At 40.4% G+C, this 18,425-nt stretch overlaps 1 protein-coding gene across 2 annotated transcripts; it reads right to left on the bottom strand.

Annotated features, from left to right (window-relative positions):
* Positions 1-1,105: 1,105 nt before the first annotated feature.
* Positions 1,106-17,278, bottom strand: LOC114647851 (uncharacterized methyltransferase YdaC-like). Of its 2 annotated transcripts, none has more exons than XM_028796513.2 (3): positions 17,112-17,278; positions 4,797-5,234; positions 1,106-2,268 (listed from the first exon to the last, which is right to left on the bottom strand). In XM_028796513.2, exons 2-3 carry the CDS (start codon positions 5,230-5,232, stop codon positions 2,072-2,074), a joined length of 633 nt encoding a protein of 210 aa, XP_028652346.1. In that variant the 5' UTR covers positions 5,233-5,234; positions 17,112-17,278; the 3' UTR covers positions 1,106-2,071. The 2 variants fall into 2 exon arrangements, with proteins under 2 accessions (XP_028652346.1, XP_028652345.1); XM_028796512.2 differs by lacking the exon at positions 17,112-17,278 and adding an exon at positions 16,389-16,555.
* Between the last annotated feature and the right edge of the window lie 1,147 nt (positions 17,279-18,425).

Genomic DNA, 18,425 nt, shown 5'->3' with positions numbered 1-18,425 from the left:
CATCTGAGAATTTATGCAGGTGACATGACCTGCTGTTATATTTATAGTCTGAGGTACATCTGTGATATTTACCTTGACCATTCCAGTTATTACAAATATATCAAATAAAAACTGGCAATTTTAAAGTGTTAAATGTGAATAAGTATCTGTGCACCTTGGTACCCAATAAAACTGGCCAGCTGAGAGTGAGTAAGACCTATGATGGCCTTTGTCTTTTTCAGTACTGCTTCAGTACTGGCTCCTGCCTAGCATCTGATAGTCCTGGGACAGGTTGGAATGAAATAATAATGGAAAACTGTAATAATCCGAAATAAAATAGGCTTTGGCTTCGCTTACACCTGACCACATTAATAATATGTTAGTACTTAGCCATCAAAAACATGGACTCCTGAGTCTATAAGTTGATTCACCTATTATAGAAGTTTAAGTAGTTTTCATTTAATTCCCCGCATTACACAATTTAGAGAATGCAAGAGTACAGATTCTGATACCTGTCACTTGAGTATAAACTTCATGAATTCAAACAAAACAATAAAAGGTGAGCCCCACTGTAATGATAAAGATCAAACTGTCATGCATGCATGCCTGGGGACCACCTTACAGGCTGTGAGACGGTAAGCTATACTTCCCTGAGACGAGAGGGGACACTAACCACTGTTTCTCTTTCCACCGCAGTTCCAAAAGGATGCCAGAGGATGTACGATAGCTCCGCCCACAATGCCCCACCTTTTCCGCATGTGATGCTATGAAAATGAGCAGTCCCAGGAAGGAGGTGTTCATTACGAAGCACTACTGGAGACAGAGCTCCCTCTGGAGTAGCTTCACATAGACTAAGAAAAGCCTCCATTAGCACATGCCAAGTGAACAGCTCCTTTTTTGTTTTGGTTCAAATCATTCCAGAGGGTGGCCTTATTGGCACCCCAATTTTTCTTCTGGCTTGTCACTCAGTCACAAAGTAATCATATGACTCTTTTTTATATATATTCCGCATTGTTTGTTTATTATGTTAAAATTAACAATTTCTGAATAACATAGAACATTGTACATTCAAGATTTTCAAATCAACAAGAGAAACACAAAAAGAATTTTAAACGTCACAACCCTGTCTCTTTCAGAAGTATCTATCTGTGGTCAGGACAGTTTTAGGCATCTGACAGATCCAAGCACTACAAACATTATGAGGCCCAGAACTTCTTGATATTTATGTAAGAAACATTATGATGTTTATTTTTACCTCTTCTATAAATGTACAATTAAATAATTTAATAATTGGATTGTTTCAGGGCTGTGGTGGTAGCACTAGCATTAAACATAAAACAAGAGACAATCAAATGTAGAATTGCCAGCAAATGTGACCCTTAATCTGCTTTCCAAGATAACATTTAAAATGATACAGTTGCTCCAATAAAGATTTCCTAGTAATGGCTCATATATTTTAAGACTCACCTATGTTCCAATATTGCAAACCTACAAAGAAGTTTTGGTTATTATTTTTTTTTTTTGGCATGATCTTTCTGTTAATTTTTCATCTAACCATTATTAAACCCACATAGATAAAGTGACACGGCTTAGATTTGAACCGAGTATCGTGAATCTGTAAGGAATAAGAATGATGTACTGTATGTACAGTGTGCTTCCTAGAGTCAATCAGCATTTGCTTTCGCATAGTTAAAAAAGAAAAAAAAAAGAAACAAAACATGAAATTTTGCAGATCTTGATTTACAAAAAACTAAATATTTTCATGACTGGGGTTTCCATTTTCCCTGACCCTGACCTGGATAATGTGGGCTCAGTAATGATTAATAAATTAAAATTTTCTGTAGATTTTCTTTTAAATACTTGTGTTAATTATCTCTTTGCTTATAACATTAGAGTTATTGTAATAAATGTTTCAATTCCCATTCTCAAGCAATAAAGTACTTGGTTTTAGATTAGAGAGTTACACAGAGAATAAATAAAATCTAGCAGGAAATGATTTTGAATTTGCAAGATTATTCAAAAAAGCAAGAAAAAAAAAACAAATCCTGAAGCACTTATGTTGGGTTCAATTTGCAATATCCGCCTTGAACTCTTATTTGAATGCAGTAGCGAAAATGGCCTTATACTTGAAGTTTCTATGTTCCATGTCCTTTATGTGAACATCTTTGAAGCCAGTGGCCAGTAAAGCATCCATGTAGAGTTCAGGTTGCCACATTTTTCCTTGCAGCAATCCTCTGGAGACATTCTTTTTGATAGAATCCAAGTTGATGGTAGCAACCATAAGTCCTTCTGTTAGTAAATGGGAAAAATGTCAAAATAAATAAATAAATAAATAAATAAAGCCTTCATCTACTTTGCAAAAGTCACTTCTCCTAATAAAAAGTCACAATGCAGTTGCACCTATCCCATTGCGTAACCAGGTGTAAGGCAGGAACAAATCTTGAATAAGACATCAGAGTACATCCACTCAGATGGTTCCAGTTGGTTTGAAATTACACCGTACTCTGTACACATGACAATAATGAGCCCACTATTAAATAATTATCCTAATGTGCACACTGTTGAGATGTATGAGGACGGAGCAGAACCTACAGAACCAGAGGTTAATCTTCAAACTTAGTAAAAAATGACCTAGGACTGTCTTTGGATCTATTAAGCAAAAATGCAGCACTCACTTTGTCTAAAGGCTCTCTCCCATTGCGGGACCTTTGTTCAGGAACCAGTGGAATTTTTAGAAACTCAGAAACTTTTGCCAAAATTAAGGCCATTTGTAGTTCCTGAAAGGTTGTTCCTGGTGTTTTTTTAGCTCCTACTCCAGCATAGGTTGTGTACTTTTCCTTTACATGGGAACTATCCTGGGTGGGACTCGGGTGATGAATTGTGTGGCATGGTTGACCAAAACCACTGGTGCCATCTTAAAAATATATTAGTAGTTTGGACTTTGGAAAGTTACTGTTGAAAATGGATTGTCGCATTTAGCACCACATTACTCTTCACAGATGTCTTCTTGTTGCAGTGTGCATTGCACCACATCGAAGTAATAATCTCCCCCCCTGAAGTCACGATTGCTTGAAAATAATAAGGTGGACTCCTAACTGCACCACACTTTACACTGCATCAATGCAATAATCTCCCCCATGAAATCGTGACTGGTTTTAAGCAATAAATTGAGGATGTCTCCTGAACGTGCCTCACTTCACACTGCATGACTCTTCTTCGCATGTCAAATCTTTTTCATGAAGGCTACAGTACCTGTTGTGTAGTGGGAACACAAAACATTAAAAACATCCAGGGACTACAAGTGGCCAAGGGCCTACACTATACAGGACTTCACTGGTCCCTGAAAATAAAATTCCTGCAGTGGGAAAACGCATGAACACTTTTTCCCTGCCTAATGTGGTTCCTCTACTGTGAAAATACAATATACAATAGACAAACCTCTTGACATATTCCAGATAATAGGTTTTGTGCATCCACCAAATTAATTTTCTTTTAACTTTATTTTTTTAATTTATAGAAGATTATTACAGGCACTCATATTTTTGTTTTTCATTGCATTATTTTGCAAAAGTATTGCATTATTTTGCAATAATTGTCTTCTGATGTCAAAGAGTAACAGGGAGATTCAGTACATGTGTAACGTGTAACCCACTTGTACACACACATCCACACTCACTTGACATGCACATGGTGAAACATTCAAACTCCACAGACAATGCCCATATACAATATTCAAAGTGAGGTCATCGGACCTGTGACACACCAGGATGGCACCAGAGTGGTACACCTGTGTGGCAACAGAGAGAAATTAAATCTTTGATGTCTACTATAGCACTCATGTCACCAACAAACATCAATTTCAATGAATATTTTATTTTTGGTAGAACCCGCACTCACCATCACAGGACATTTTACAATGATTATGATTCAGTATCAGACTAAAATTAATGAAGAGATGAAAGGTTTAAAAAGAAATAACAGCATAATATTGACAGATAGGAGAAGCTAGAGAAAGAAGCATCAGCAACAATGGAGTGTCATGAACACACTGATGAAACAGAAATAACTTGAAACTGGAGTTACAATGTCAGACCACAAAAGTAATGAGCACCATGGTCCACTTCAGATATTCAATACATAAAGAAAGAAATGTTGGTTTAAGTGTTTAATATTTTTGGAACCTGTTGGGAGTAAATGATATCCCATAACATTCTAAAAGATTTCTGAAATATACAGAGTACATCAGAGGTTTTGTGGACTGCTTCATGTCTGGAGCTGAGTGGCCGAGAGAATCTACAATAATAATAAGACGACACATACAAGAAACACAGGAGTATGAAAGGCTGCAAGCTCATCATGAACGGTCCCAGGGAGCTGCTCCATGTGGAATCTGATGAAGCTGAATTTATCGAGAAAGTCCTAGTTGATCCAGGCTTTCATTACTTACAAAAGTGCAAGTCCAACTTTTTTCTGTAATAGTCTGTTTTCCACTATACAACTGTTGTTGGCCAAAAGATCTGGATTTGTGGGCTTTTGTAAATTGACTGCTAAGATACCTGTCTCTGCAGATCTCACCCCAGAACTATAGAAAATTACAGCATTTCTCAGGGGTGGGGGGTGGGGGGAATTCTCTATTCATGTGGACCTCATTATTAAAGTCTTCAGATTTTCACTGAGACCCCAACACATTCACTGTGAGCTGGGATTGGATCTGGCTCCCTTCAATGTGAAACTGGTAAAAACTTGCAAAATCAATGACTAATAAGGGAACATACTTCTAATTATGGCTTACATAAGTAAAAACTGGTACAGCTCACCTGGTTTCATCACTCTGTGCAGTTCTGCAGAACACTTCTTGAGGTCTGGCCAGAAGTAGTAACAATTGCAATGAAATACTCTGTCCACATTGGAGTCCGGGAGTGGGATGTCCTCCACGCTGCCCAGTATAAGCTGTACTTTTCCAGAAGTTATCTGCTCCTGGAGTCGCCTAGTGGCCGTTTTATGCATGTATTCAGAGTAGTCAAGTCCATACAGCTTACCATTAGAGTCAGTTAGGTAACGGAGAGCTTCCTGGAGCCCCAAACCGGGTCCAAAGCCCACTTCCAAGACTGTGTTATTGGGCTGGATCTGTGCCAGCTTCGCCGCATTCGCCTCTAAGACCCAATTTTTCTTCTCCAGAAATCTTTTTACCAGCCAGCCAATCAAAGACTGTGTGGGGTGTCCAAACTGCTGAGTCAGTTTATTGAGCAACATGGCTGAAGAAAAAAAAAAAAATTTTGGTGTTAATAAGATTAATTTACAGGAAAGCATATACTGTTCTAGGTTTAATTTAGTTCACTGAGGTATTCATCTAAAGAAATACATAAATGATACAATTTGGTAATGTGAGCTGCTTAGGGTTACACATTGAGTCAGTGATGGCAGATGGGACCAACATTTATTTTGCTTTACAGTCCATCGGCTTAACATTACTTATGACGTAATTATGAGTAGTAAATGTTTTTTTATTGTGGTTTCTGTTAGGGTTGCTTATTATTTTTTATCGTTGTACTGCATCTTTAAACATTCTGCCATTTCTTATAATTTGTGGGTTGAATCCCAGGACGTAAGGCCACCCTGAAGTAATTTTTTTGACGTTTTTGTGTCTTTTGTTCTACTTTTACTATTTTTTTACATTTTTTATCAATAAATTCCCTACTTATACAAATTCTTGGTTTGAATTGTCTCTGTAGAGGCTTGTGGTGAACCTCTTTCTTCTAAGGTATTTTGATATATTTTGTGATTTTCGTGACACTTTGAACTTTCAAGAGCAGCTTCTCATTTTGAGGCCTGGTTACACTGAGGCCTGTCATTAGTAGTTGGAGGCTTGTTGCTTGGTTTAGCTGTATCTGGGCACACTGGTGATGGTATTGACCTGATTTAGGACTCTTATTGGAGGCTTCATAAACTCCACCATGTTTGGGACTCCAATGTGCAACAGCAGCACCCAATCCACAAACTCGGGTCCATACCCCAAGGTGGACTGCAGAAAGCAACTGTCTTTGTGTTTGTGGGTTTTATTAATGTTCTCTTTTCAGCTATGCATCTTGCTGGTTTCTTCTTTAGTGTTTTGTATTAAAAGCCATTACGGAAGATTATTTTAAACAAAACTAAATAAATAAACAAATAAATTAAATCTTTTATGAAATGTGACAATACAAAAATTACACAACTATATATGTGATCATAAACAAATAAAAATGTTACACACTGTTTTTTTGCCTAATAATAATAATAATAATTCATTACATTTATATAGCGCTTTTCTCAGTACTCAAAGCGCTATCCACACAGGGAGGAACCGGTTTTACAAAAATAATTATTTCTTCATTTAAATTCCAAGTTCTAAAATTATTCTTTTTTTTTGCAGGTAATCGATGGGTACCTGCAGATACCAAACCCTATGGAGGACTAGCATTGAACCTGCCACAGAAGGTGCGTCATGCAATTCTGCTGTAGTTCCAGTATGTGCCACTAGGCTGCACCTTACTCTGTGCTGTCCATTGCAAGGACATTCAATGGTAAAGGAGATCAAAGTGCTTCATAAAGAAACTTAAAGATGCTGAGTACACATTAGTTCAGATGATGTTGTTTAGTGGGTTTCGTACATTAGCATGGACAAGAAAATAAAAAAGAACACCAAAAAGTGGTTTATTTGATGATCATGGGACCTTCAAGACACATTAACGAGTCGCTGGTATAGCGCAAAATTTGTGCATGTCCCTCCTCACCTTGCAATATCAGAAGTTGTGCCCCCATCCTGAAAAAAACATTTAGAGCAAAATCTCATTATAACATTTCCATATTTAGTGTTTTTCTACATTAAGAATGTTTTACTTCTGTTGTTGACATACATGTGAAAAGCTCTTTTTTCAACAAGTGTGAGTCCGTAAAGCTACATAAAGACCACAGCAACAGATTTTTTTCACACGTCTCGAAGCCACCATGGCAGATTTTCACCAGAGAATGATGATCGTGTGTATCGAGGTTGATAGACTAGTTCATAAAGAATTAGTTTTTCGTGGACAGACTATTAATCAGTAATATTACATTGAACTCCTGAGGCATCTTTGGGAAAGAAAATGGAGAAGTAGCGCACTGAAAACTCCATTTTGCACCATGATAATGCACCTGCACACACACAGTGTTGTCTGTTAAATAGTTTTTGACCAAAAACAATGTGGTTGTTGCTTCACATCCCCACATATTCATGAGATCTTACACTGTAGCTACTCCTGAAAGGTTTCTCCTGGTACAGATGAGACCACGGTCAGACTGATGTTTAAAGAGTATTTATTTGCTCTCTCTCTCTTTTTTACAGCTCTCAAATACAATGAAAAACTAAAATAAAATAAAGCTAGTAAATTAAACAATAAATGAGTTACACAGTTGTAGGGATAACAAAATTAAAACATACCGTGTGCGCCTTCTGTCTAGAAATTCAGGAGTCTTTATTACAGGCTCTCTGATACTGCACTCATGACTATCTTATTAAAACAAACACCTTTCTTTGGCTCAGCGTCCATTAAGTGTGTCACTATGTGCATTTCCACTCCACCAATGAACCTTATCACATGACCACAGCGCCTTTCCATTCAGACCAACTTTGCATACTTATGTACAAATGCATTGAGATCAAAAATAAATAAAATTACAATTAGAAAAGATTATCAACAATAAGATTGCACCACAACTGTTATGATATACAATATAATTTACAAAATATATTTTACAAAGTGATACATCAAATTTACATATATATATTGTAAGAAGACACTATATAGCGCCCGACCCGACACAGATTGGACACGGGAGACACGTGTAAAATAAAAGAAATACTTTTTTATTTTCTTCATCTGTGGGCTACTCCTTCCTCATACCCACAGACACAACACAGTTCCAAATAAAGCACACCAAGCACTCTTCTTCTTCTCTCTCACTGGCACCACCACTCCTCCCAGGCAACCTTGTCCTCCTCCACCTGACTCTGGCTACTGAGTGGTGGCTGCTGGCTCTTTTTATAGTTCACCCGGAAGTGCTCCAGGTGCTTGATCACCGAGTTCCGGGTGTGATGAATATGCTGCCCATACGGGCTCAGGAGTCCCAAACACAGCACCCCGTGGCGGTGCCAGCAGGACCCAATAGGGCTGCACCCAACTCCAATTCCCAGGGAGCCCTGCGGACCCCCGAGGCACTGCTCCACCCCAGGGGGGCGGCCATCTAGCATTCAAGGGGAGGTATTGCAGTGTCCAGGTCTGCTCCCCCTGAGTATAGAGTGCAGGGGCGTCCCGGCTGGGCTTGGACGCCGGCCACCTGCCACAATATATACACACATATTTTGTGACAGCTACATACACCTTATAACTTCTGTTCATTCCACAAATTCAAGTTGAGATTGAAGGGAAGATTTGCTACCATGGAAGAAATGCAGGAAAAAATCCAGGAAGCTGTAGACATTTTAACAAAAGATGAGTACAGGAAATGTTTCCAGGAATGGGAGAAACACAGAGATAAGTGTATTTGATCTTAGGGGAAGTGTTTTAATGGTGACTATAAGAGAATTGCTAGTTTTATAGTAAAGCTGTTTATAAACATTTTTGGGTCCCCCATCGTATACAAGATAACTTGTGCAGATTTCAAGTATTACTACAACTGCTTGTCTATTGCCTGTTACATCACATTTGTGGCCGGTTACAGAATGAGAGGAAAGGCAACTGTGAAAATTTGAGACACCAACTGGGTCATCCCGTTTAATTTGAATTGAATCAAAAAGGGAATTGATGCCAACAGGCAGAAGAGAAAAATAGCCTCTTGGGCAATACAAGAGATATAGGTGTTGGTTCTTAAGAAATTAGCGAGTTGTTCTTGAGGGAGCAGTTAGCTCTCATAAGTGAATGATGCCTCTGTCCATGAGGCTGGGATTCTTTGCAGCATGAGCACCAGAAAGGGCAAGGGATAAGAGGCCTCACTTGGCGGTCTCTTAGAACTGCAGGTGGAGAAGGAGACAACAAAGTTAGCAACAGCACCACCTCTTGCCCTGGTGGGTTATCACATACCTGGACTGAACCCGTGTGGAGTTCCTATAACTGCATGCACGAAACTTGTTTCAGTACACCAGTTCCTCACTGTTTTGTTTAGTCTAAAGATATACAAATATTCATTTTTGTTTTCTAAAACTAAATATATCTATACATTGCTTTGCCGTTGTTCGATGAAGGGGCCCTTTTGATTTAGAGGCCTTCCTGCCGGGCAGAAGGTTCAGAATTGTCCCCTATGTCAGAGATTATAGTGGTAACTTGATCGAGAATGGTCTGGAAAAGCTCAAAGCCCTCATCTCAGTGTGAAAGCTCTGTTGCAGTTATACAATAAAATGGTGATTTGCTCTCTTTTAAATTCTATTACCATTTCAAAATGTGGCAAATCTTCATCAAAATGTGGCATCTGGTAGCCCCAGCAAACAAAAATATGCTGACAACTGCTGAACTGATAAAAGTATAGAATGCATTTAGACTCTAAAGACACTTAAGAGAAATTGTGTAATTGTACCTAGTTGATCTGTCTTAAAAGATATAGTACTACTAGCATTTTTTTTTTATTTTAGGCAAAATATGACACTATAAACCTGTTGTAACAGCCAGTTGGCTACCTAAAGTGGTAGGCCGGTCCTGGGACAAGAATGACAGTTGTAAGCCAAGCAAGTAAAGCAAGCGCTCTTTGAAGAACCTTTGGGAAGACAAAGAAAAAGCAAAGCAAAGCAGAAGATAAGTGGGACCCAGCACGGGGAAGTAGTGGTCCCTTCTCAAGGTGTCTTGGTGTGAAGAAGTGCATGACTCAACAGTCACGACATTTGTTAAAGTGAATTAGTTAGGAATTTTCCTGTGGCGTAAACAACAGGAAGGTTAAGTAAGTATCTGAAGTCATTGTCTTGTCTATTTGAAATCAGGACACCATATTCAGGTTTAGGGCGGCACGGTGGCGCAGTGGGTAGCGCTGCTGCCTCGCAGTTGGGAGACCTGGGGACCTGGGTTCGCGTCCCAGGTCCTCCCTGTGTGGAGTTTGCATGTTCTCCCCGTGTCTGTGTGGGTTTCCTCCGGGTACTCCGGTTTCCTCCCACAGTCCAAAGACATGCAGGTTAGGTGGATTGGTTATTCTAAATTGTCCCTGGTGTGTGCTTGGTGTGAGGGTGTGTTTGTGTGTGTCCTGCGGTGGGTTGGCACCCTGCCCAGGATTGGTTCCTGCCTTGTGCCCTGTGTTGGCTGGGATTGGCTCCAGCAGACCCCCGTGACCCTGTGTTCGGATTCAGCGGGTTGGAAAATGGTTGGATGGATGGATGGGTTGGAAAATGGATGGATGGATATTCAGGTTTATCTAAGTTGGAATGTGTGTATTGTTACTGTCATGGGGTGGGAGACTGTATGGACAGATGACTGAAGACACAGAACTGGTATAAGTGAAGGTCAGGCATAAGGGCCTGTTAGCCAGTTGGCCAGACTCAAGGTAGAGACCACTGAATGAAATTTTATGTGGTCACACACTCCTGAGTCTTTCACTGGAGTTGCACACCACCGCATACTGGAATCCTGTGAGTGGTGGGGTTGTCAGCAGTAATGGATTCACGTGGCAATTATGTGATGACAGGGGAACCTAGTACACTACGGCATACCTTAACCTCGAGGAGAAGAGCTGAAGATGGGTTAAAGGTCCTGGAAGGTCTACTGAAAATGGTTCCAGGTAAATGCCTCGGCTAACAGGTGGGGACCAAGAGATCGGGCAATGCACTTAGTAGCAGTACTGGTTGGAGAGGTGTTTGTGGTGCATTGAAATTACTGTCTGCATTGGATGGTCTATAACACAGTCCTAAAAGAAGATCTCTTTATCTCATGCTTTCCAGTCGAAGCCACATGTCCTCACTAAGATTGGGCTCATCACCCAACTGAAGAAGTCCTGCAGTTACATGCTGTTTGACATAAACAAAAACCCCACCTCCTTTTCTGTTCTGTCTATCCTTCCTAAAAATGTATATCCCTCTATGTTACACTCATCTCCATCATTGCTATTCATCCAGGTTTCTGTTATTGCTATAATATCACAATTGTGCACTGCTACATACAACTCCAACTCACTTGCCTTATTTTTTGATACGTCTAGCATTAAGGCAAGCTATTTTAATGTGTTACTCCTTTTACATTTAACCGTTGGATTAGGATTTATATTATTACACATTTTTATTTTTACACAATTGTTTGTTCCTCTATGTATAGTTCTAAACCTGGCCTGTCCTAAATTTCCTGCCACACTAGTTTAAACAATCCTCAACTAACCTACTCATAGGCCTCCTCATTACATCGGTGCCCCTCAGTCTGAGATGGAACCCATCACAACAGATCAGGTCCCATCTGTTCCAAAAGGAGTTCCAATACCCCATAAACTTATACCCCTCTACTCTGCTCCAAGATTTGAGCCAAACGATAAGCTTTCTAATCTCTTCTATCTTACGTTTATATTATAGAAATTTAAAAAGATACAGATATTCAGGATGTCGAGTGCAACTTTAAGTATGTATGAATTTGATTGGAAAACAGTATGAAAATCCAACCCCTCCATGTCCCCGTCACTCAATCCTCGATTTCAAAAGTAGTTTCTGTTAGAAGGCAGCAATAATTAAGAGACACGACTCACATTGCAAGGTGCACTTCCCAGCTTGCACGAGAGCACATATTATGGGATGTTCAAAAAGCGAAAGAGATGCACGTGTACTACAGTGGTCATTTCCGAGTGACCAAGCGTCCTCTTTTGCCCGGACATGTCCACTTTTTACGTCCTGTCTGAGGCGTCCTGGCGGGTTTTATAAATTCACGAAAATGTCCGGTTTTTCATAGGACCATGAGCCGCAAGGCGAAGCTCTCAATTTACCAGTCGATCTATGTTCCTACCCTCACCTATGGTCATGAGCTGTGGGTAGTGACCGAAAGAACGAGATCGCGAATACAAGCGGCTGAAATGAGTTTCCTCCGCAGGGTGTCTGGGCTTTCCCTTAAAGATAGGGTGAGAAGCTCAGTCATCCGGGAGGGGCTCAGAGTAGAGTCGCTGCTCCTCCGCATCGAGAGGAGTCAGATGAGGTGGCTCGGGCATCTGATCAGGATGCCTCCTGGACGCCTCCCTGGTGAGGTGTTCCGGGCACGTCCAACCGGGAGGAGGCCCCGGGGAAGACCCAGGACACGCTGGAGGGACTATGTCTCTCGACTGGCCTGGGAACGCCTTGGGATTCTCCCGGAAGAGCTAGAAGAAGTGGCCGGGGAGAGGGAAGTCTGGGCATCTCTGCTCAAGCTGCTGCCCCCGCGACCCGACCTCGGATAAGCGGGAGACAATGGATGGATGGATGGATTACGCGTGTACGTAAATTGACTGGCGTTTTGCACACAATACTAGGGTACTACTTTTTTGCGCGACGTAATTACCGGGAAGCTGCCTTGTGGGCAGGTCTGCGCCGTGCGCGCAAACACACAGACACAGACAGGGATCAGAGCAGAGAGCGGAGCAGTATAGCAAGGAAAATGCCGAAGCGTAAGTGTAGCTTCACCGATGAACTGCAAAGAAAATTTCCCACATACCGTCCCGGTCGGGACAAGTGGGAGGCGGAGTGCACCGTGTGCAAAGCCGGTACATATGTCTCGGTATCCAATAAAGGTGCTGGGGATCTGAAAGCCCACATGGACACCGAGAAACATAAAAAAGCTGTGCGAGGTGAGACTAGTTCATCTGCAAAGTTGACAGTTTTTTGTCTGACCAGAAAAAAACAGAGGATGATGTAAATGCAGCAGAAGGTGCAATGGTTTTTCATACAGTGAAACATCACAACAGTTACAGGTCCATGGATTGCACCAGTACTGTGCTTAAAAAGGCATTTCCTGACTCTGACATTGCAAAAAAGTTTAGTAGTGCTCGCACCAAGACCGAAGCCATCGTCAATGGTGCTATAGCCCCCCACTCTGTTGAAATCACTCATGAAGCACTCAAAGAAATCCAGTACTGTGGTGTTTCCACAGACGGGAGTAACCACGGAGCAGTGAAAATATTCCCAGTCATAATCCAGTATTTTGACTGGTAGAAGGGTGGCGTGCAAACAAAATTGATTGAAGTTAAAGACACACCCAATGAGACAGCAGAAACCATTGCAAAATATCTCACAGAAACCCTGGCAAAAAACAATCTGTCGGAAAAATGCATTGCATTTACTGGAGACAATTGCAACACAAATTTTGGAGGAATCCGACGTGATGAAGCTGGAAAGAATGTGTTTGCAAATTTGAAGAGTTTGCTGAAAAACAAGACTCTGATCGGTGTGGGTTGCCCAGCACACATATTGAATAATTGTGCACACCATGGGGCATACACAATAGAAATTGAAATTGAGAATATCATATTCAAAATCTACCAGTACTTTCACATTTACACTGTGCGCACTGAGAGCCTGAAGGAGTATTGTGATTTTGTTGAGATTGATTACAGAAGGATGCTCTCTCACAGCACGACAAGGTGGCTGTCATTGTTCCCAAGCATTGAGAGGATGTTACAGATGTTTCCAGCTTTAAAGGCATATTTTCTGTCTCAGCAAAAGCCACCCATAGCACTCAAGAGTTTTTTTGAAAATGATTTTGCTGAAATCTACCTTGGGCGGCACGGTGGCGCAGTGGGTAGCGCTGCTGCCTCGCAGTTGGGAGACCTGGGGACCCGGGTTCACTTCCCGGGTCCTCCCTGTGTGGAGTTTGCATGTTCTCCCCGTGTCTGCGTGGGTTTCCTCCCACAGTCCAAAGACATGCAGGTTAGGTGGATTGGCGATTCTAAATTGGCCCTAGTGTGTGCTTGGTGTGTGGGTGTGTTTGTGTGTGTCCTGCGGTGGGTTGGCACCCTGCCCAGGATTGGTTCCCTGCCTTGTGCCCTGTGTTGGCTGGGATTGGCTCCAGCAGACCCCCGTGACCCTGTGTTTGGATTCAGCGGGATGGAAAATGGATGGATGGATGGATGAAATCTACCTTTGGCACATGCACACACTCATGTCTGTGTTCCACACCCACATTCAAGAAATGGAACAGGAGAACATGTGCATCATGGAAGTGAAGAAGATATTAAACAATATACATACCATTCTTCTTCAACGCAAGAGCAACAACTTCATGTCCCTTAAAGTTAAGGGACTACTGGCACAGAAGCGCAAAGATGGACTTGACAAAGGCTGTGACCAGTTCTGTGCAGATGTGCATGGCATGTACAGTGCATGTCTGGAGTATCTGGAGAAGTGGATGACTCCCATGGAAGAGTTCTCAACATTCATGTGGATGGATCTGATTGAGCCACCAAACTGGAATGATGTGGAGGCATGCATCAATTACCTTGGAGAGAAGGGGGTGGCAGTTGATGATGTTAAGTGTTTTGACCAGGTCACCAATCTGAGGAAATTCACAGAAACGTGCAACCATGATGAGGAGTTCAGTGGCCTGCAGGTACACCAGAAGTGGACCAAATATTTTGAAAAGGCAAAAAGCATTGCATGTTACTCAGAGCTACTGACAATTGCACAGTTTGTCTTTGCACTTCCCTCTCACAATGCAAATGTTGAGAGGGTTTTTTCACTAATGCAAAGCCAGTGGACCAAGGAGAGGAACCAGGTCTCCGTAGAGTCACTAAAGGGGATTCTACTAGTTCAGTACAACTTCAAAGACATGTCTTGCAAAGACTTTCATGCTTATTTGTTAAGCTATCGAAAACTGCTAGGAAAGATCAGCTCTACAGCAAAATATGGATGGGCTGACAAGGAGGATGAAGAAGAGAAGCAGGATGAAGAAGAAGAAAACTAAAGATGAAAAGTCTAGATTCTTTTTGTTTAAGTTTTTTTGTCTTTGTGAGACTCTTCTGTTATTTATTTTATTACATTTAAGAGATATATTGTTGAAGCTGGAACAGAATAGTTCATATTTAGAACAATATTTAATTATTTATTTGAAGAGTCTAAGAGAGCTATTATTTTGTTATAAGTTTTTACAGACTTCATTTTATTTTATTACAGAGGTTAATTCTGCACCATTGAAGTATAATAAATAATGTTCATCAACCACCAAGAAGCTTGTCTGAATTCGTCTGGAGGCCATGCCGATCGTCCTCTTTTTTGGAAATCAAAATATGGTCACCCTAGAGTAGAGAAACATTTGTTTATAATAATTAAGAGTCAGTAGTGTCCTGAATTAATAAGAAGTGTACGTTAATGACCAGGGGTGGGGTCATTTGCGTTTTACATGTATGTTTTTATACGTTAAGATGCAAAGCTGTTTAAAGTGTACTGTTTAGCGTTTATATGTTGAGAATGTGCCTTTGTGTTATTTACATGCAGTAATATTATTTATTAATAGTTTATGGTATTACATCAATGTACTTTACTATAAGTTTAATACTATTTACTGATGCTTTATTGATTTGGATTTCATAGTGCCGATAAGCTAGTGCCTAATTTGAGTAATACTGCCATCTAGTGGACTTTGTGGAATTTGCCAATAAGTTTTATGTATTCTTTTTACTGTACTGTAGACCACACACTCACACATATATAGACCTATTCAAATACAGGTGTATATCTTTAAATAAATCCATTCAATTCAATTCAAATCAATTTCATTTTGAGCTGCTGTGTGGAATTCCCTGCATCATTCACCAATGTCCTGACCGACACTATAAGTCCTGAACACACTACACATACAGTAGTCCTTTGCTACAGTTTCTCAATATCAGCACGCTTTCTGAGCTCCAGCGAGACTCCCGTGGCCCGTCCCCTCTGAAGCAGCTTCAATAGTCATTAGCCAAATACCACAGGGAATGGCGACGCTTTTTTTTTTTTTTTTAACTTTAAACACTGCTTCCGAGTGAGGGACGTTGGAGTTCGGTCAGGTTCGGGTGCCGTCCTATTACGGGATCTAAAAGCACCCAACGCTGTTCAAGTACTAGTTGATTTCGTTACTCTAGGCCCCCATGTCCCGTGAACCGCCCAACCTTAAATGTACTTTGATCCCCACATGGCGTGCTTCTGCCGTCCGCGTTCTTACATAATGTAAACTGCAGGGCTGATCTGTGACAGGGACTGCATGTCTCGAGTGACACCTTTCAGTGTCGCTACATGATTATACAATATTGCATTTAATCTTAGTAAATTTTCAATGTTAAGCCAATAGCATAGATGTAAAGGGTGCTCCTTATTACCACACGGTATTTTACACACTAAACTCGCCTCCCAAGTAGCAAACAACTTTAAAGCCCACATGCAACCATTCCACTGTAATTGCATTACCTTTACCAACATGTCATTAAAAATACCTAAGCATTACCTGCATGTAAGTGACAATCTCGGGCCACTCGTTTTGTCAAAGCTTCCTCGCGATAACAACTTCTTGTTAACTTGGATTCCCGCTGGTCCTAGCGCCCAAAATTCGAAGAAAAATTAGCCTGAAGCTCGACATTCGTTTAAGATTGAAAATGTCGACTGCAGCTTTAAGTGTGCGCAAATCTGACTGCGCAACCCCGTGATAAGCTGTCATCCTGTGCCAGTTGTACCACAGACTCCCCCTACAGTGCTGTCTAGCTGTGGAAATATTTAGTCACAACAAAATCTCAATAAAATAACTTTTAAAGAAAACACAAAAATGCATTAAATGTCAAAACGACACATTTACTTCAGTATTTTTGTTTATGTTTAATTGGTTGACTGCATGTCTCGAGTGACACCTTTCAGTGTCGCTACATGATTATAAAATATTGCATTGCGCCTGTGTCAAATTTCAATGTTAAACCAATAGCATAGAAGTAACGGGTGCTCCTTATTACCAAAGGGTATTTTACACACTAAACTCGCCTCCCAAGTATAGCAAGCAACTTTAAAGCCCACCAGCAACCATTCCACATTGCATTACCTTTACCAATATCTATCTATCTATCTATCTATCTATCTATCTATCTATCTATCTATCTATCTATCTATCTATCTATCTATCTATCTATCTATCTATCTATCTATCTATCTATCTATGTCATTAAAAACACCTAAGCATTACCTGCATGTAAGTGACCACTCGTTTTGTCAAAGTTTCCTCGTGATAACAACTTCTTGTTAACTTGGATTCCCGCTGGTCCTATACTGCCCAAAACCCGAGAGAGTTAGGTTGAAACTCAACATTCGTTTATACAAATGTCGACTGCAACTTTAATTGTGCGTGAATTTGACTGCGCAACCCCGTGATAAACTGTCATCCTGTGCCAGTTGTACCACAGGCTCCCCCTACAATACTGTCTATAGCTGTGGCAATATTTACAAAATCTCACTAAAATTACTTTTAAAGAACTCATTATAATGGATTAAATGTCAAAACGACACATTTACTTCAGTATTTTCGTTTATGTTTAATGTGTTGTCATGGAGAACTGCATACAGTGTCAGTACGTTTTCTCTTTCATTTCTTACATTCTATCTAAAAAGTGACAAACACATTTTGTGAAAAGCAACTTACCTGCATGTTTTAATAATGATGAATATCTTTTTGTTATGAATAGCTTCAGTGTGATGGATGCACACAGCGGTTTCATTCCAACAGCAGCTGAGACTGAATCAATGACAGGGGAAACTGTGAAAACTGAAAATGTGACATTGTTCTAAGTGACTCGATCACCAAGACAGGCTGAAATCTAAATAATCAGCATTAACAATTACAGTGTACCATGCAGTGCATATATTTGTTATATGCTATTTAGTATACCATTTGTAAAAGCAATGTTAATGTTTGTGATGCGCCATCGGTTGGAATGACAAATGAAAAGCATTTTATTACTAAAAATCTTTGTGATGTGAATCTTTTGGAATGACGGAGACACAGCAACTGGATTAATACAAACACACTTATACTTTAATTAAGGTTGATAATATTGAATCAGAGTACATTCAGTTTGGCTTTTTTGACTTTGACTAGCAGAAAAAGACTCTTTAAGGTCAAAGTGAAAACAGTTCTCTACAAAGTGATCTAAATTAATTACAAATATAAAACACTGAATAATTGATCTTGTAAGTGTTCACTTTCTACAACTCAGTATTTGGTTGATTCACCTTTGGCAGCCATGGCTACTTTGAGTCTGTGTGCGCAGGTCTCCCTCTGTCAGCTCCACATGTCTACACACTGACATTTTCCTTACTCTTTTCTAACAAAACTGCTCACTTTCTGTCAGGTTGCATGGTGATTGTGAGTTAACAGCCATTTTCAACCTGAGGCACAAGTTCTCAACTGGATTGAGATCTGGACTCTGACTTAGAATTCCAAGAGCAAAACTTAAAAGAAGTGGTGAGGCGGCCTTCTGCTGTTATGCACCTAAAATCTGGA

This window comes from Erpetoichthys calabaricus, chromosome 3, assembly GCF_900747795.2.
Source record: "Erpetoichthys calabaricus chromosome 3, fErpCal1.3, whole genome shotgun sequence".
NCBI lineage: Eukaryota > Metazoa > Chordata > Cladistia > Polypteriformes > Polypteridae > Erpetoichthys > Erpetoichthys calabaricus.
Note: the sequence above shows the minus strand (reverse complement) of the source record. Positions and strands in the feature narration are given on the sequence as shown.

Bases quoted from the DNA above. Each gene is read 5' to 3' on its own strand.
- LOC114647851 (XM_028796513.2), bottom strand. From the start codon at position 5,232: ATGTTGCTCAATAAACTGACTCAGCAGTTTGGACACCCCACACAGTCT. The intron at 2,269-4,796 runs GTGAGCTGTACC...ATTTACTAACAG, and splicing joins GCACAGAGTGATGAAACCAG to AAGGACTTATGGTTGCTACC.